At 31.2% G+C, this 20,026-nt stretch overlaps 1 protein-coding gene across 2 annotated transcripts in view; it reads left to right on the forward strand.

Annotated features, from left to right (window-relative positions):
- rept (RuvB-like helicase 2 rept) overlaps window positions 1-20,026 on the forward strand; it is an 86,599-nt gene that overhangs the window by 51,035 nt on the left and 15,538 nt on the right. For both annotated transcript variants that reach the window (XM_085811944.1, XM_085811945.1), the window contains exons 7-9: window positions 3,345-3,562; window positions 6,719-7,052; window positions 19,891-20,020. In XM_085811944.1, the coding sequence (XP_085668070.1) occupies window positions 3,345-3,562; window positions 6,719-7,052; window positions 19,891-20,020 (682 nt within the window). The remainder of the gene's footprint in view (window positions 1-3,344; window positions 3,563-6,718; window positions 7,053-19,890; window positions 20,021-20,026) is intronic.

Here is a 20,026-nt window from a genome sequence, read left to right on the forward strand (position 1 = left end):
TAAATATGGTTACCTTTTGAATTGTTAGTGGTTTATAATTTGTTACTTTTTCTAATACGAACGGTGCGATACTAGAGTTTCTGGGCAAGAAGTAAAACATAAGCATTTCGAAATTATTTAATATTTTTTCCTAATGAAGAGCTCTTAAATAACTTTTTGCTTTTGCGGATTTTAATTCTTTTTTGAACTGTTCTAAACTTGGCAACTTATCAAAATTTTGATGATTTTAAGCTATAGACAATTTTTAATTTGGTGATCTGGAAATTTTTCTACGATTTGTTTTTTAAAACATTATAACGTTGATAATATATTGAAATTATATTTAAGCAATAACATTAAAATAAAACATTTTTATTTTTTCCTGTCATTATAAAGTGACATTACTTTCCATTTTGGTGACTTATAATTGCAATATTTTGAATTGGAAAAATAAACAAGGTAATAAATGCTGTAAAACACAATTATTAAATAATTATTAGCAAAAGCAAAATAGCTAGCTATGTAATTAAATAAAAATGTCTTCTTTTGTATTTTTTCATGGCAAGAGTTTTTCTCAAGAGTTTGTCTCAGAATATGCATCAGTTTCCTGTATAAAATTTTAATTAATTTTACACTTTGCCTCCCCTGGCCTCAAGCATATCTGTCTTTTTTTTGCTGCAGAATTGGTAGGTGTAATTTTTCTTTCACATTTTAGACATTGCAACTTTCAAGGATTCAAAGGAAATGAGGATTTGAAGACGAGATTTATAGACCCACAATTCTAGAAAAATGTGACAAAATGAAGAATGTCTTCATGGAATTAACACCGTGGTAATGGATGTATTTTACAGAAAGCCTATGATGAATTTCTTACTTTTTTGGAGAATTTTGGAAGAACAATGAAAACATAATATTTGAATGTTTTTCTTCTGATACTGGAAGTTTTTTTTCGTAACATGCATATATACCCTTTATTTTCTCTTTTTATTAGACGCAAGCATGGAAAATATAATTTTTTTTTTTTTTTTTCTAATTTTATCACATGGACAAGCATTTATAGAAAGGAATTTTTCTATTACTAGCAAAATTGAAAACTATCGATTTGAAAGCTTCATTGTGGATCTTAAATTCTGCTGCTTAGTGCCTTCCTGAATCCTGCTCCCAGTAACTCTCCTAAATTCTAAACGTTTTGCCATTTCTAGATTTTGTTGCTTGGTGTGTCACTAAATTCTAAAAATTCTGCCACTCCGGCTCCGTAACTGGCCTTTACCACCTATCATTTCATATTTATTCTGAATGTTCGTATTGCCAAAGAAATAATATTAACAGCCTTTTTCTTTACATTCTAAATGCATTTAGTTTATCAGAATAATAGAAATCTTTAATTAATTACCCAAAATTCTAAAATAAAGAGGAAACATATTGAAGAAAGAAACTAAATATATAAAGAGAAAGCAAATTATTCTTTAAAGATAAGTATAATTATTAGTATATAAATTAACTAGTTTGTAATTTCAGCCTTTACTGTAACTTCCCCTTTCCGTTTTCTCACTACAATGCAAATCAGAAAGATAGTGTTTAAACTGAGGTTTTTGGATTGTAAGACAGTGTTTCTGGCCTCTGTTTGCATGCTGCAGTAGTTTCTGCCAGCTCTGAAAATTTGTAATTATTCGTCTTTGCGTTATCGCTGCCGAAATTTGAAATTGTTAGGATGGTAGAGTTACTGAGCAAGCTTAGATTAAAATTAAATTGTGTAGTCTTGGACTGCAAGTCCACATTTTAAATTGACTGTTCCTATTTAGTTGCATCACTGCAAGCTGTAGTTATTTTTTTTTTTTTTTTTTTTTAGCATGAGAATGTGTTATGTGTTCTAAGTTCTGTTTATATAAAGAGATTTAAATTTTATTTAATCTTACTTTGTAGTTGTTTTCAGATATGGCAATAATTTCCTTCATGTCTATCAGGTGTTTGGGACTATTTAACTTTTACCAGATCAAATAAAGCATCATAGGCACATTGCGGAGAGATTGATAAGTTAGGAAGTACAGCACGTAGAAACTAGGGGGAATATTGGTTTGTGTATTTAAACAAATTTCTAATTGTTAGAAAAAATGCTTAAAAAAACTGATAAAATTTAGACAGAATATCTGGGAAGGCTTGAAATTAAAAAGGCCCATAAATATTATGTGTTGCTGCTGTAAAACATAAATGTTTTGTACTTTTTAATGTGAAATTATCCTAATATTGTTTAAGAATCAAGGACATAAATTACATGCATTTCAAACTGTGAAATGTTATTAATTAGATTCTGATTTTAATAGTACTTTTTAAGCAAATATTTAAAAAAAAAAAAAAAAAAAAAAAAAAGAAAAGAAAAGAAATAAAATTTAATAATGGCCATTTAAATCTATAATGACTAAGCATGTCTAACTACTTAATTTAATTATTTGTAATTAACTGCTTACCCTTAAAAGTTATCTCTGCATATGAAAGTGAGTTATTGCCTTTCATTAATTCTTACCATACAGCATAAAAATGAAAAAAATTAATTAAATGTAAAACTTGTTATCCTCAGCTAGTGAGTCTTAATACAAAATAACTTATCCCCTTTGGTGCTTTAGTAGCTTATTGAAACCTTAAAGTATATTAATTGAGTTACAACCCCAGGAATTCTACACTGACTGTGTCAGACAGACAGAGCACATTTAACATTCAAAGCTTGCCAACTGTGCCTGCATCAGGCTTTCAAGTTTCTTCTGATTGGCAGGTCTCTTTCTAGGCAAGCAGCAGGGGTGGCATCAGGCAATCTTCTGTTGCAAATCGTGCTGATTATGATTTTACTTCTCATTTTAACCTATGCTGTTTGACACAAAATCTACCTGCTATTTACTAAACCTCTAGACTGAGCAAGTACATGATAAAATTAAATATAAAAGAAAACAATCAGCATAAATTATTTTATAATTATGTTTAATAATAATGCATCCTACTTATTGATCTATTTTATTCTTAGGATGGTATTATAAGTGGAGTTCAGGCGTAGATATATTTAATTGAATTTATTCATTTCCAATTTGCTGATAAGTCCGTAATTTTTTTTCATTAATGGTTTTTAAAAGTATTTAATTTGAATGTGCAGGAATGTGTACAAACCCTGTTTAATTTTGATGACTAGTTTAATTATAATTGCAATTACAATGTATTTAGATTACACAGATACTTTTACAAAAGCAGTGCAACTGCATAATCTATTTACTATTATAATGTAAATGTCATTGCATTTATATTTTGCTGAATTGTAATCTAGGCAATGTATGATTGACTGCGTATCCTTCAATATTTTTTTTTTATTATTATTATTTCAGAGATATAATCTGTATAGACAAAGCAACTGGAAAAATTACAAAATTAGGTCGTTCATTTACAAGAGCAAGAGATTATGATGCAACTGGAGCTCAGACAAAATTTGTTCAGTGTCCCGAGGGTGAACTTCAGAAACGAAAAGAAGTTACACATACAGTGACTCTCCATGAAATTGATGTAATGAACAGTCGTACCCAAGGTTTCTTGGCCCTTTTCTCAGGTAGAGTAAGCTATTTCAGTTCATTAACATTCAGATAGGTACAGAGTGTTACGCACCATCTGCGTTAGGAACTGCTGCAATTACCACTAATCAAAAACAAAGAGGGAAAAGTGCATAGATTTTTTTTTTCAGAGATAATATGTTTATTTATACAGGGTACTTTACAGAAATCATAATTTTATAAAACAAAATTTTAAATTTATATATTTTCAACAGTTTGGAATTTTTCACCGTACACAGTGTCTTATTCAGACTGCTAGTACAGTAGCATTTTATTTAAGTAGTCCATTTTGCTATAAGCATTCTTAAAAAAGGGGGGCATAATTAGCAGTTAATTTCTGTTAACTGTAATAATCATACATAAACCATTAAGTAGGATGATTAGCTAGTGTTTGCTTTGCTATATTAATTAAGGTATAATTTTCTCTGTCTAGTGCTTTAGTCTGACTATCATGTGGTACAGTTTCAGACTTTTATCATTTTCAGCATTGTGTTAGATTGAATTATAATCTGAATCATGTAAAAAGCTTTGTATGTCATAATTTTCATAAAATTGTTCTCAATTCTTGTTGGTGATTAATATATGTGTGATAAGTATTTTTACTTTCTTGTGTAAAGTAAAGGAAGTATTGTAATTTTGAAAAATCTCGGGTATCGTATTTCAACGAAAATAGCGATTTTTGGCGCTGCCGAATCCAATTAATTTTTCTTTCCTTTATGTGTATCTCTCAACTCGAAAATGAGTAACCTTAGAACATTGAAATTTTGTGTATGGAGTTGTTATAAAGTACTTACACACCTCCCTTTTTCTTGCAATCAGCTGCACAAATATATATATTTTCAACCTGTCATCCAGCTCGGTGAGCTCAGTAGTTTTATTCTTATATGTTGGTAAATTGTGTATTTTTTGCTTTGAAAGTGGTTGAATTATATTGTTCTTATATTCTGGTTAAGGCTTTTATGTCTGTAGTTAACCTGCGTGGAATAGTTGTAGAATTATCTAAATGTCATATTAAAAAATTTATTTTAATTTAAATTTAATTTTTATTATTAGTTTAATTTCATGTATTTAAAGTTTTAATTTATTTAAGTTTTCAAATATTTTACTTAAAATTTAATTTTTACAATTTATTTTAATTTATTAAAACTACGACAGGTCAAAAGTGTATAGCAATATGGTTAACTACAGGAAAAAATACAGACGCCTTGAAGAGAGTTGAGCTTTAGTTAAAAGTTTAAAATTTAAAGGTCTATTGTGAATTTGCTCCAATTAAGTTTAATTTGTTGATAAATTTCCATTACATTTTTTTTTATCTAGTACAAAGTCTGAGATCCGGATTCGTCGGGTCTTCAGCGATTCTGGATATATGGGATTTTTCTGGATATTAGATCAACAGTTTAAATATAGTAAGATTTCTATATTACTATATTTAAACTGTTATATCTATAGTAGAAATCATAAAATTAAAAATATGAAATCGTGATTTATGAAATAATGAAGCATTATGATCTAAAGCAGGGTTTCTTAAACTTTTTGGCCACACTCCTCGCATAATTTTGAGATGGATATACCTGTATCCATTTTTGGCAGCAATTCCACCTTTTGTTTAATGGATATCGAAACATGCTTTCGTGTTGCAGCTCCAGAATTAGAAACTCTTTTTGTCATAATCGAAATTTTGAACTTTAGTTTTCATAAAATTGTTGTAATTATAACAGCTTGCAAAAAATAGTAAGCTGAATCAAATCAGAAAGTTAAGGAATAATGCAATCTAATATATTAACTGAAATTCTTTGGAATCAGTAAAGTATAATTTTAGCCTAGCTTAGCAGCCTCCGCTATACATTATTGGCTATGTAGCATGAGATTAGCAACGGAAGACGAAATGTTCTGTTAAATTTTATCCTGATTCTATCTCTCACTGAGACAATTAAGCCTGAATAGTATAATTTAGTTATTTATTATACATATGTCTATTTCTTGCACATGCTTAAAGCTTATCTGAACCCTGAATAAATCAATTCCCACATATTCTTAAGCTTACTTAGGGCCGGTGCTAGATATTTTGCTACCTAATGCAGTTTCTGCAGATTTTTAATTCTGCTACCAAGCAACTCCCTAAGTTCTAAATTTTTGCCACCAAAATTTTTTGGTCTCAATGCTTTCTCTTGAATTCTAAAAAATTTACCATCCCTCAATTTTATTACTCGATGCCTCCTTAAATTCTGCTGCCCGGTGCGGCCATACGAACTGTGTCGCCAGTTCTGGGTTTAGGTGAATGAAAAATCTATTATTCTTAATTCAAATAGCACTGAATGTAATTTTATGGCCTAAGAGTATCATTAACAAAATCTATTTATAGCATATGGAAAGAAATTTTTATTAAATTTTTCCTTGTCAACATTTAGCACAATTTAACCTAAATCTGTAATCATCGCGAAGTGTAATGTCAACATAAAAGGTGTCAAACTCCTTGTTATTCAATTACTAATATGAAAAATTGTTTAGGCATCACTGTATGAGTTATTACTGTTGATAAACATACGGTGATGAAAGCAAAATATAATAAATAATGATTCACCAGGTTGGCGTCGTTGGGGATATAAAATATTAATAGTTGTAAAATCAACTTTTTTTTTCTATGTAGACTGTTTCAGTTCGAGGTGTATGCCAAGCAGATACGCAGCTATGGAAGCAAATTATTGATCATAAAAATTTATGCTAAAATGATTGTTTCTTCATTAACAAGGTATTTTATTTATTGCCAAAGTGAAATTAAGAATCGGGATTCTCCACGTGTTTTCTTACTGGGGGGGATCAAATGCGTGTGTGTATAGCATTAAAAAAATTTTTGTTGGTGGCTTTAAGGTCTGGATTTTAGATCATTCGAGACATTGGATGTCTGGATCTCAGACTTTGTACTGTATTTGAAATTTGAATATAGTTTAAATAGTGATGTATGAATATAGTTTGTGAAATTTTTCAGAGCATGTTAATCTACTAAGTTAAAATGTGCTGCAGAATGCTGTTTTGTTATAGTAGTTATTTTATGCAGTCTATTATTAGTATGTTGAAACAATTGATTTGCAAGTGATTTTCATTTTTTTAATGCTATGATTAAAACATGGTAATATTTTCTTTTTCCAACGTTGCAGGTGATACTGGGGAAATTAAAGTTGAAGTCAGAGAACAAATTAACTCTAAAGTTGCAGAATGGCGAGAAGAAGGCAAAGCCCAAATCATACCTGGTGTATTATTCATCGACGAAGTCCACATGTTAGATATTGAATGTTTTTCATATCTGAATCGTGCCCTTGAAAGTGATCTTGCACCGATTCTTATTATGGCATCCAACAGAGGTATTACTAAAATTAGGGGTACACAATATGAAAGCCCTCATGGTATTCCAATTGATCTTTTGGATCGCTCAGTTATCATTACTACTACTCCATATGATGAAGACGATACAAAAAAGATTTTGAAAATAAGGTATATTGTTTTCTTCTATGATTGTTTAGTGAACAGAACTGATCTAATGTTTAGGAAGTACCATATTTGCTGGCATATAAGACGCACCCCCTTTTTTATACACATTTTTGAAAGCTAACACTTCATTACTGATTATTATAAAGAATTTAAAAGTAATACAAAGTAATACTTTCTGCAAATACCCAAATAAATCTTGGAAGGAACACTTTTTTAATATTGTTGGTCAAAAACCAGACACTCATCTCCAGAATTAAAAGAAGAGCTATTTAAAAACCTCTTCTAAATGAGCATCTATGTCCTCATACAACAAATTGACCTCTGTACCATCCAGTGCATTACTAATGCCACACTTCTTAAATGATTTAACCACTAACTCTGTTTTCACAGCATCCCATGAATGTTTGACCCATTCACAGGCTTCCAAAATGCCAGTCCTCTTCTTTCTTCCTGACTGTGTAACCTCAAAATTTGAAGGCTGCATCCAGGTGTTCCACTTCTCCTTCATAAATCACTTAAATGGTTTATTAATGCAGACATCAAAAGGTTAAAGCTGACTATTTACATCACCTGGAATTACAGCTGAGTTTTCAATTCTCTGAGTTTATTTTTAACATCTATTATTATAATATTCCCACACCCCGCAAGGAAAGAAGAAAAGAATCACATAACTCAGAATTGAGGAAATTTCCAGAAATGAATGAAATCAAAAACTAAGTATCAACAAATAGACGTACCCCATTTTTCAGGCCTATTTTCAAAGTGAAAAAGTGTGTCTCATAAGCTGGCAAGTATGGTATATAAAAGGAAATTTAAAAAAAAAACCATAAATTTAAAGTAGAGTTCTCTGAAAGTCTGAGGATCTTTTCAATTTGGCACTGTAATTTTCTTGGCTGTTATTAATTGTGAATAATGTTAATTATTTCAAAATCATTTTTAATAATTTGAAAAAGATGAAATTTGTCCTTCTGATTTTGAGAGACAATTTCTGATCTTTACCACTTGGGAGATGAAAGTGCAAATGTCCATCTCTTTCAATCAGTGCTTATTGACCTGAGAGACAAATTCATTCTTTGGAAGATTTGAGTACCATTTGATCATTACATAGGAGTAAGAATATTTGTAACTTTTACCAAGCCATGCTAAAAAAAAGGGGGGGACATTGCTGTATCTCCCGTTCTACTGGGCCGATCGCCAAAATTCAAACTGCGTTTTTCTGTCTCGAAAGCACGACTTAGGATATATATATTAGATTTATATATAGCACTCTTCTAACATAAGTTATTTTGACACAAAATCGGACTTTTTCTGAAATAACATAACAATTTTTTTACATATTTCGACTCTAATTATTCCAAAATGCCAAGTTTTGTAAAAATCGTACGAGTACTTTTTAAAATATGAGCTCTCAAAATTTTAGCTCCTCAATGTTAATTGAACTTGGCAAATATTTATTAATATCTCTTTTTTTTATTAAATTTTTTGATTTTTCCTTTCACATTTCAAAATTTAGGTTCATTCCAAATAAAGTTTACCCATTTTTTGTGTTTTATTTTTAAAATTTCCCTTTTTAAATAATTTTTATAAATTTTTCAAAAAAATTTTTTAATTATAACCTATAAAATTTTTACCATCATCTTAAAGTAGGTGTATTTCTAAGCATACCTGCAAAAAATTAGACTTTTTTTATTCAAAATTTTAAGATATTCATGAATTTACATATTTTTGCGTTTTGAAATTTGGCATCTTTTTTTAGCAATAATAACGCCAAATGTGGTTTATGGATTTTTGCTACAGTGAATTGCCACAGCTATTTTTAACCTTAAATTTCAAGTAAAATTTTACGGAGAATTAATTATATGAAATTTTTCCGTCAATGATGCGTAATAAATATTTATTAATACTCTATGAAAAGCTATTTTTTTAAAATTATAGATGATATTATTCAAATTTTTAACTATTTTTTTAAATTTCTCTCTTTCTTCCTTTAAAAAAAAAAAAAAATATTTGCAAGAGTAAATTTTTATCTTCTTCGTTTTATCGTCTGCTACTTTACTTTAACTTCATTTAAATTGAATTGTCTAAAACTGAGAACTTTCGTTTTATATTTATTTGAATTTTATGAAAATATTTTATGACATTAACTGCATAATTTATTTCTAAACAAGCTGTTGCTTATGAAGTGGCTGAAAGAGCGGCTGATACTATCATCCATATTTTTAAAGCACAGTATATTTTTATAGAAACATAAGATTTAGAATAATCATTTTTATAAAAGTCAAATTATGATATAAACATACAACCCTCTAGAGACCGAATTAATAGAAGTTCAATGGTTATGTAGAAATGATCTGCAGCTACTTAATGGTTGGATAAGTCAGCAGGTTCTGTGGACAAGTAAGAATAATTATATAAACAACACCCAAATTCTGGATTCAATTAACAACGAGGGTATGATGTTTATTAAATGAATTTAAGAAGTTTTTAAACAAAAAAAATCAACTCATTTTTTATCCTAAAATGTCTTTTTAAGCGTAGCGTATTTTCATTATACCTTAAAATTCTGATTTAGAATGTAATTGCAGAGAACTGCTAATTATCAGTAATATAATAAGTAATTATTGCAGTTATTAATAAATCCTTCTTGTAATTGCAAATATTTCAAAAAGCTTTCTGTCTGAATGCAAATATTTCTAATTTTATATTAATCAAGATTGCACATGATGTTATTTATTTGCACTTCAATTCTTACCGTCAGTTCTAGTAGAAGTTACAAATCAATTATATTTAATTAAGGATTTGGATTGGATTATTTAATTATGGCAAAGCACACGAGGGCTATCTGCCTAAAGGGAGTGATGCCTTCGTGGAGGACTTTCTAAGGTTAACAGGCTCGTATACACGTTACACATGGGGAGAACGCCGATGCGGCCAGCCCGTTCGCGGGATTCGAACCTCGGACCGAACTACCAGTGTTCAGCGTCTTTACCGCTCGGCCGCTGGTGGGCTATTTAATTAAGGAATGACCATCTAAGTTTAGAAACAGCGTACCGTAACAGCAATTCAATTATTGGCGCCGTGTCTTTCATGTTACTCCCGATTGGCAAGCTACATGATTTTTAATGTGTATTATTCGGGTTTTGCTAGTAACTTCACTTGGAAATCGCGCTTAACTAGTTAGTTGGTTATTCGAATATAGAAAGAACATGAGAGCTATTTGATTAAGATGCTTTCATAGAGAATCTTTGTAAAGAGAATCTAAAAAACTACGATAACCAACCATGCAGCCTGGGTTAGACTTTGCAACAAACAATTAGTATTTAACAATCTTCAAATGCTAGGCAACAGGTGAGGCCCCAATTAAATCTCTAATTTAATATTTTATTTGTAAATATTTAAAATATTGTTGTATTCTTATATACAAAAACCAGAATTTAAGTTTTGTTAACTCGTTAGTAAACTACCAAGCCGTAGTGCAAATGAACATTCTTGGAATATGAGTTAAAGAAGGAATGTTCTCAGAAGATTAAAGAAGTGTTTAAATCCAGTGATATTAGGTTTGCCTTACAAGCTCAGAATCAAAACGATTCTGCAATTGCTCGAGTAGTTGATTTGTAAATAGCTGTGAATTAAGCAGATGACTTTTAATCTTACGTTAAACGTATTCCAAATGTTTTGTATTGCATGACAATAAATCTTTTCATTATTCAATTTGTGTTCCAAAAATAAGTACAGTCAAAAGGCTTTCATCCGGACTCGTCGGGACTTCCTTCATTCCGGATTATAGATCATCAGTTTAAATCTGGTAAGAAGGCATGCAGAAATTATAAAATTGAAAATATGAAACCGTAATTTATGAAATAAAGAACAATTATGATCCAAAGGGTATCAAAATTTACAAAAAGAAAGCTTAATATTTATTTGTTTACTTTATTAAACATTTCTTTCAACGTGCGCATGCGTAAAGCATACATTACGCATAGTCGAAATTAGAAAATTGCAACCAGAAAACTATTTGTTGTGTATTCGTGTTATTTATAATGAATTTGATTTAAATCATATCAAAGACAGAGTACATCGAGATGAAATACTACATTTAGTAATAAATTATAAGCCGAATAAAATAAAAACATCTGTCCTGAAGATAGGAATAGTGCTGACAGATCAACTTCCAGTTCATTGCGCGCTGCGACGTTCCCCTCCCGCGCAGAGCAGCGTGAAATTGATAAACAGATTTCGGAATGGTTAGAGAAACAAAGGATATGCATTTATCCATTTTTTTCAGCAATTCCACTTTCTGTTTGATGGACATCGAAACATGCTCCCGCTTTGTAGATCCTTTGACAGCTCCAACATCATAAATTCTATTTGACATAATCGAAACTTCAAGTGTACTTTTATAAAACTGCTCTAACAGTGTGCAAAAAATGATAAGCCAGATCCAATTCAAAGATTAAGGAACAATGCAATCTGCAACATTAACTGAAATAGATAATTAGATAATTTTAGCTTAGCTTATATCGTCTGTTATACATTAAACGCACATGCATAAATGTATTATGCGCATGCGTTGACGCATGCGCAGAAAGTTTGTAGCTTTGAAATCTGGATTATAGATCATTCCGGATTATGGCGTCCGGATTAACGACTTTTGACTGTATGTGTACTCAATCGTCCTGCATGTTCTTCAAATTTGTCTTCTTGTGATTTTTTTTTTCTTCCCCAAAAACTAAAGTTGCCTCTCAAAGCAAAGTTTTTGACATTGAAAAGGAGTATGACATCTACTTTTAGAGGCATGTCAAAAACCGATTTTTATAAACCTTCTCTTCCATTACATGTTGTGCATTCAGACAAAAAGTTGCATTAGCATAAATTCTATAATCTATTTTTATTACACTCTGATTACTTTATTAACATACAGTGAATATATACTAAACCTTTTACTTCAGCTTCAGTAATTCGGAATTTTTGACGGAATTGTTGTTGGAACTACAACTTAGAAGATAAGTCCAATTGAATATTTCGATAATCCAATAAATTCAAGGTCGAAGTTTCAATATTTATTTTCAGAGGTATTTAAATATCTATCCTTTGGACTTCGCTTTAAACTTTATTTATAGTTAAAATGACTAGAAAATGAAAAGCTATCTTCAGCTGAAACGCAATTCATGTAATTGATATTTTTAAAAAAATGACAAGAATGCAAAATTTATGGAAGTCTAGCAATCGAAAAATCTTAATTTTCTTGTGTGAGCACTGAAAATAACTGTAGAAGGAAAGAAGAAAATTAGGGAGAAAAGTAAGCAAAAATTTGCAGGGAAATTTGGCTGTCAGACATACCAAGATGTTTAAAAAAGTTGGACACTTTTGAATATACTTTCAGGATACTTCAAAGAATTTAGGTGTTCAGAGAGAAAATACTTGGATGTGTACACCAGCAAATACCATCAATTGAGCTTGTGTTAACAGAAAATACAAAAACGATATTATTGCAGATTAAAGTGAAGAGCGACCGGTTTTAGATTATATGGTTCTATAAATTTAAATTACGTTATAGAACATCATATCGTATCATAAACGGAGAATCCCATGATTTCTCAGTCGAATTATTTGAAGATTCAGGAGTTTATCCAGTGATGTATGTGAATGTCACCTGAAGACTTTTTTTTTTCTTCCTGATGAAACAACGACTGAGCGGTAAAGTCGCTGAACACTGGTAGTTCGGTCCGAGGTTCGAATCCTGTGAACGGGTTGGCTGCATGAGCGTTTTCGTGGTTTTTCCCATGTATAACGTGCAAACGAGCCAGTTTCCCTTAGAAAGTGCTCCACGAAGGCATCCCTTCTCTTAGGCAGATAGCCCCAGTGTGCTTTGTCATAATTACATAAACCAAAACCTCTTGATGAAACCAGTCTTTCCTTTCATCTCATACCTTCAAAATGCTTAGCCTCTAAAGACTGATAAAGGCTCTGACCAAATATTGATGAAATGGATTGAATTGGATTATTAAGTTACGGCAAAGCAGGCCTATCTGCCTAAAAGGAAGGATTCCTTCGTGAAGAACGTTATAAGGGAAACCAGCTGGCACACGTTACACGAGAAAATCCATGAAAACGCCCATGCAACCAGCCCGTTTACCAGGATTCGAACCAACGGATGTTCGCCGACTTTACGGCTCGGCCGTTTGTGGGCCTTTATGAAATGAAAGGCAATAACTTTATTTAAAATGATTGTCTGAAATACCAAGATGTTTCATAAAGTTGGATGCTTTTTAATATATTTGCAGAATGCCTAAAGAAAAAGCAAGAATAAAGCAGAATGCCTGAAGAAAAAATAATTTTTTGCGTAAAATTTAGTATTTGTATTTTTTTTTTTTTTTAATTTAAAACTTTTTCATCTGATGATATTTGATTCTAACAATTTCAAAAATAAAATATTTAACTAAAATATGAATAACATTTAAAAAAAATTAAGTGTAGGATGATGAAATTGTGTAAAGACTTTGGAAGACTGTGTAAGACAATGGGCACAATGATAAAACTGTTTAAAGCAGTGTATGCAAGTCATCCTAAGTTAAATGTCGATTATACATCTCTCTTATTTATATATATCTTTTCTGAACGGAACATTGAAAGGCGTGTTAACTGTGCTTTACTGTATTTTCTCTTTTAATATATGTAGTTTTCAAATGCATCATAGTCTGGGTTACAAAGTACTCTTCCGAAAGAAACGCAATTCAAATAAATAAAATCAAATTCTGGAAAATATATATATTAATAAATATATTTAAAAAGCTCAGTTCGAATGAATAAATAGAAAATTTTAAAATAATTATCTGAAGAGACAATGCAACACTAACAATTAAAATAAAAGTCTAAAAATTTAAAAATTACCTAAAATAGTAACTATGACAAAAAATGTAGTACAGTCAAAAGTCGTTAATCCGGACTCGTCGGGACTTCGGCGATTCCGGATTATCGATTTTTCCGGATTATAGATCAGTTTAAATCTCGTAAGATGGCATGCAGAAATTTTAAAATTAAAAATATGAAACTGTAATTTATGAAATAAAGAACAATTATGATCTAAAGGGTATCAAAATTTGCAAAAGAAAAAGCGTAATATTTATTTGTTTACTTTATTAAACATTTCTTTCAATGTAAGTTGTTTAAGTTGCTTCGTTTTTTATGTGATAATACTTTCTCTTTAATTCTATTAAACAGACATAATTTCTTGTTCAGTTACAAAGTTCCGCTGTTCAAGTCCTATAATTGCTGTGTCGAGAACACCGACTAATTTGTCAATCGAAATTTTTTCGTTTTCAATAACCTCTGTCACATTTCTTCGCTATCGGAAGCGAATTATAATGACGAGGAACTTGTTTTAAATTATATCAAAGACGGAGCATATCGAGATGAAATACTACATTTGGTAAGGAATTATAACCCAAATAAAATAAAAACGTCTGCGCTGAAGATAAGGATAGTGCTGACATGCTGACAGATCAACTTCCAATTCATTATGCGCCCGCCGCCGCATTCCCCCCGTCCAGCAGCGTGAAATTGATAAACAGATTTCAGATTTCAAAACATACTTTCGCTTTAGATCCTTTACATATTAACAAATATATATCGGAAATTCTATTTGATATAATCGAAAGTTTAAGCTTACTTTTATAAAATTGCTCTTACAGTCTGCAAAAAATAATAAGCCGGATCCAATTCGAAAATTAAGGAACAACGCAATCATCAACATTAACTGAAATAGATAATTAGATAATTTTAGCTTATACGTCCATTATACATAAAACGCGCACGCGAAAACGTATTCTGCACTTGCGCACACTCATATGCGCAGTCGTAAAAGGTCTTACGCGCACGCGTAAACGCCTATGCGCATGTGTCAACGCGGCGCATGCGCAAAAAGTTTTTAGTTTTGAGGTCCGGATTATAGATTATTCCGAATTATGGGTGTCCGAATTAACGACTTTTGACTGTATAAAGAAAACTATTTGGAAAAAAAAAAATAAACAATGCATCTTTGATTTAAACTATGTAGTTCGAATGAGTAAATAGAAATTTTTAAAAGAGTTATTCAAAAGAAACTTTTCAACGTGAACAATTAAAATGAAATTCAAAAAAGAAAAAAATTGGAAGTTATTGGAAGTATTGTCAGCAGTATCCTTATCTTCAGGGCAGATGTTTTTATTTTATTTGGCTTATAATTCCTTACTAAATGTAGTATTTCATCTCGATGTACTCTGACACAGAGGTTATCGAAAACGAAAAAATTTAAAAAAGGCGTTTACGCATGCGCGTAATACTTTTATGGCTGCACATATGGGTGTGCGCATGCGCAAAATACGTTTACGCATGCACGTTTCATGTATAACAAAGCTAAAATTATCTAAATATCTATTTTAGTTAATGTATAAGCTAAAATTATCTAATTATCTATTTCAGTTAATGTTGCAGATTGCGTTGTTCCTTAATCTTCGAATTGGATCCGGTTTATTATTTTTTGCAGACTGTTAGAGCAATTTTATAAAAGTAAGCTTGAACTTTCGATTATGTCAAATAGAATTTCCGATGCTGGAGCTCCCAAAGGATCTACAAAGCGAAAGTATATTTCGATGTCCATCAAACAAAAAGTGGAATTGCTGCAAAAAATGGATAAAGGCATATCCTTTGTTTCTCTAACCATTCTGAAATCTGTTTATCAATTTCACAGGGTGGGGGGGGGAACGCCACGACGCACAATGAATTGGAAGTTGATCTGTCAGCACTATCCTTATCTTCAGGGCAGATGTTTTTATTTTATTTGGCTTATAATTCCTTACTAAATGTAGTATTTTATCTCGATGTACTCCATCTTTGATATGATTTAAATCAAATTCCTCATCATTATAATTCGCTTCCGATAGTGAAGAAAGTGACACAGAGGTTATTGAAAACGAAAAAATTTCGATTGACAAATTAGTCGGTATTTTCGACACAGCAATTATAGGACTTGAACAGCGGAACTTTGAAACTGAACAAGAAATTATGTCTGTTTATAGAATGTAAGGGAAAGTATTATCACATAAAATGAAGCTACTTAAACAACTTACATTGAAAGAAGTGTTTAATAAAGTAAACAAATATTAAGCTTTTTTTTTTTTTGGTAAATTTTGATACCCTTTATATCATAATTGTTCTTTATTTCATAAATTAAGGTTTCATATTTTTAATTTTATAATTTCTGCATGCCATCTTACCAGATTTAAACTGATGATCTATAATCCGGAAAAATCGATAATCCAGAATTGCCGAAGTCCCGACGAGTCCGGATTAACGACTTTTGACTGTAATTGATTAAAATGTTATATTATGCTTTGTTATATTATTTAAAAATTTACCAAAAAGTGCGTACGAATTTATGGACTGACTCAATAGAACACAATTTGTTTGGGTGACAGATTCTCCTTTTCAATTTATTTTACCAGAATGTTCAGTTGTAATCTCATGTGTCTTTCCATTTCAGCACAGCTGTAAGGTACTTTTTGTATGTGACTGCTTCACCTCATTTAACTTTGTATTCTCAACTTCTTTGGTGTGATATTTTCTGTTTGATCGCAGTGTTTCAGATAACATTGTCTTGTTTTTGAGGAGCTTATTAGCTGTTTGTGTTAGGCACATGCCCTTTGTTTAGAAGTTTTTCCATCAAAGCCATTGTTATGCTTTCCATGTTTCCTAATCCAGGCATTGGATAGATCATTCAACAGTACACAAATGCATTTCATATGTTATCACATGGCTCAAAAAGCATATAATGTTTTACAGTGTACTTGTGCCGTTTGCCTAGTATATTTCAACTGAAAGAATTGTGGCGAGGATGTCTTCAACAACTTTGTTGCAAGGATGTCTTGTTGAAGACATCCTTGCAACAAAGCCACAAAATCTATGAACTCACATATTAAAAATTTCTTACCTAATGCATATTTTTTTTTTTTTTTTTTTTAATTGTCCAGGCGAGCATCACAGATTTTTGCAGCTTATGCAGCATATTCCTATTGCTCTTCATCATTGTTAAAGTGTCAAAACTTTAGTAAGATTTCAAATTCCTCTCTTGCCAATGTGTGGCCAAATTAGTGGTGTTAACACTGAACCACTTGACCAGTAGTTTTGAAGGATGCCATTTCTTGATAAGTTATTGCAAAATTTTGCCATTTGTATGAAATCTGTTGTTTTCCAATGACGTATGCAATTTTTTGTTTTTAACTGTTGGTGTCTGATGCAGTGATATACATAATTTTTTTAGTGATATCTAAATAAAATAATAACTATTTGTCGTGAGGAGGCCAAGAGGTCTACATGTTTATGATGCATTTTGCTAATAATATCATTAATCGGCAGCAAAAAAATTGTACCAGCTACCAACTTTATGCTGGTTGTCATATGATGTTGAAGCTACTTGAGACTAATCAGTTTTACTTTCACTACCTTCTGAAATATTTTCTATTATTTTATCAGCATCAGTATTCAAGTCTGTGGAATATTGAACTGAATCCATATTTGCCTCATCTCTTCCTGCACTTTCTTTGCCGTCATGACTTTCATCTTTGGTATTTAAATTGGAAACACAATTGCTAAGTTTACAATGGCTTTCCCTGTCTGAGTCGATGTCATTAACAGGGCCCTTCCTTGGCCATTGGCTGCCTGTGTACTTTACTGAGGTTGCTGCCCCTATTAAAAAAAAAAAAAAAAAAAAAAAAAAACTCAATGATTAATACAATTTTTATTTCATACCCATTAAGTGCTTATATATGACAAGTACTTACAATGAATTTTAAATATTTAGTTATGGTACCGTAAGAGTCCAGTCGCCCCCTGATTTTTGCCGCTTGCATACTTTTATGCTCTGCACTCCTGCTAGGAACGGCCCTTGTCATTAACAAGCTCATCATCAGATAAATTAAGATATTTTTGTCTTGTCAATTAAAAAAAAGGTTTTTATTTACTATTTTTTCCCCAAAAAAAGTAACAGGTAAATATAATATAGAAGAAACATAAAAATGCTAAGCAAACTGCATGGTTATGAAAATTTTATTGAGGTTCTAAAATCTGTGCTGCATCTTGTAGAGAGGTTTGGTGAAAACAAAATAATATGAACTGAAAGTGTCTGACAAGTTAATAAATAAATCTCCAGACACACTGCAATAACTTGGGGAAACCTTATGAGGGGCGGGTTAGTTTATTGCTAGTGCTCAGTAAAAATTTTTGGAAGTCAAGATATATCATCCATAGCAACAAACTGTTGGAATACTCGGTTTTCTGTTTCAGGTGTATGCACAGTGCATTCTTGCACTGCATTATGTCTTGTTATTTGAAAGATTCGTCTGCCGCAGCCATCGATCAATGTTCGTGAAAATGGTATGTGGACAGTGTCTCCTTGGATATTGCTCTTGGTACAGCTTCTGTGCTAGGTGTCTTTTGCCATCTGCTTGGTCGTAAATCTGCGTATCCACATATTCTTCATTCATATAATTTGACATGTTATTTCTGAATGAAGTTTAACTCTCGTGAATTCTGAAATGCCCAATAATGAATACTTGCTTGCTACTTTTATTTTCCCCATACTTATAGGAAGTTTGCATATGAGAAGGTTTCTTCTTGGCCACTGCTTTTAGTTTTGCCATACGTACTGGAAATTTGCATACTAAAAGGTTTTTGCTTCTCAGCTGCAGTGCTCCTAATCCTCACATTTGTATAGCCACTCTCTTAGTCAGGATAACTGTCCTCTTTATGTCTATTTTTTGAGATTTTCACCCACTAAATATGGTTTGCGGCCCCATGTTCTGTGGCAATTTTTAATACTCTTGTTGGCTACTATCATTCTTCTGAATTTGTCGGTCAAATCTGGAAATAACCTGTATATATAACTTCAGTGATTTTCTTAATATAAAACTGCTGTTTCCTGGGTAACAACTTTTTTTTTTTTTGTTTTTTTGTTTTTTATTTCACTTTTATTGCATGTCAAAAATAAATAGCAATATGTAGTAAAGCATTTAGGAAAAAAGCTTTTTGTATTATTGTTATTCAAAACTCTTTTACCTTCTGCCAATTTTTTCCTTAAAAAGTATTCTACCAAGACGTTCCTCCTGTTATCAAATAAACCTATTCAAACTAATTCCTGAGGGACGGACGATGACTTCTATATTTTATAAATCCATGATGAACATACTTCATAAGATAATTATGAGTGTTAGACTTAAGAAAGATCAATCAAGTTGTTTCTACTGCAGGATAATGTGCAGTTACACAATTCCATTATCATCGAGGAGTTTCTAGCAAAGAAAAGTGTCACAATTCTCAACTATTTCTCTTATGTACTAGATTTGGTACCTTTAGGCTATTTGCTGTTCTTCGTAGTGAAGTTTCATTATTTTAATAGCACTTAAGAAAATTAAAAAAAAAAAACAGAAACTAAACAGCATTCTAAAAGATGGGTTCTAGAGAGGGATCAAGCTCTTGTATGAACATTGCAAGCATTGGCTATACATATAAAGATTGCATATTGAAATCAAGGAAATATGCCAAGCATTGGGTAGACTTACAAAGATTGCATATTGGAGGCAAGGGAAAAATGTTGTTTTCTTCAGCTTCAAATTTTGTATGAATTTGGTCGTAAAATTTTGCAGATGTACTGTGTATATGCATATTTCTAAGTGACTTTGGGATGCTTTTGTATTTCCTTGTGTTATAAATATTACTTAAAGCATTTAGGAATTAAGATTGAGTACACTTTTCCTTTATTCAGACTTGTTGAGATCTCACAAAATCGGCCATATTATATTTTTTTCAGGTGTGAAGAAGAAGATGTTGAAATGAGTGATGATGCCCTAATTGTTCTAACAAAAATAGGTGTCGAAACTTCTTTACGCTATTCAATTCAGCTAATTACAGCAGCAAATTTAGTTTGCCAAAAACGAAAGGTATGT

Source organism: Stegodyphus dumicola, chromosome 2 (assembly GCF_044657685.1).
Source record: "Stegodyphus dumicola isolate Sdum_Otavi_A_Nest chromosome 2, ASM4465768v1".
In the NCBI taxonomy this organism is placed as follows: Eukaryota; Metazoa; Arthropoda; class Arachnida; order Araneae; family Eresidae; genus Stegodyphus; species Stegodyphus dumicola.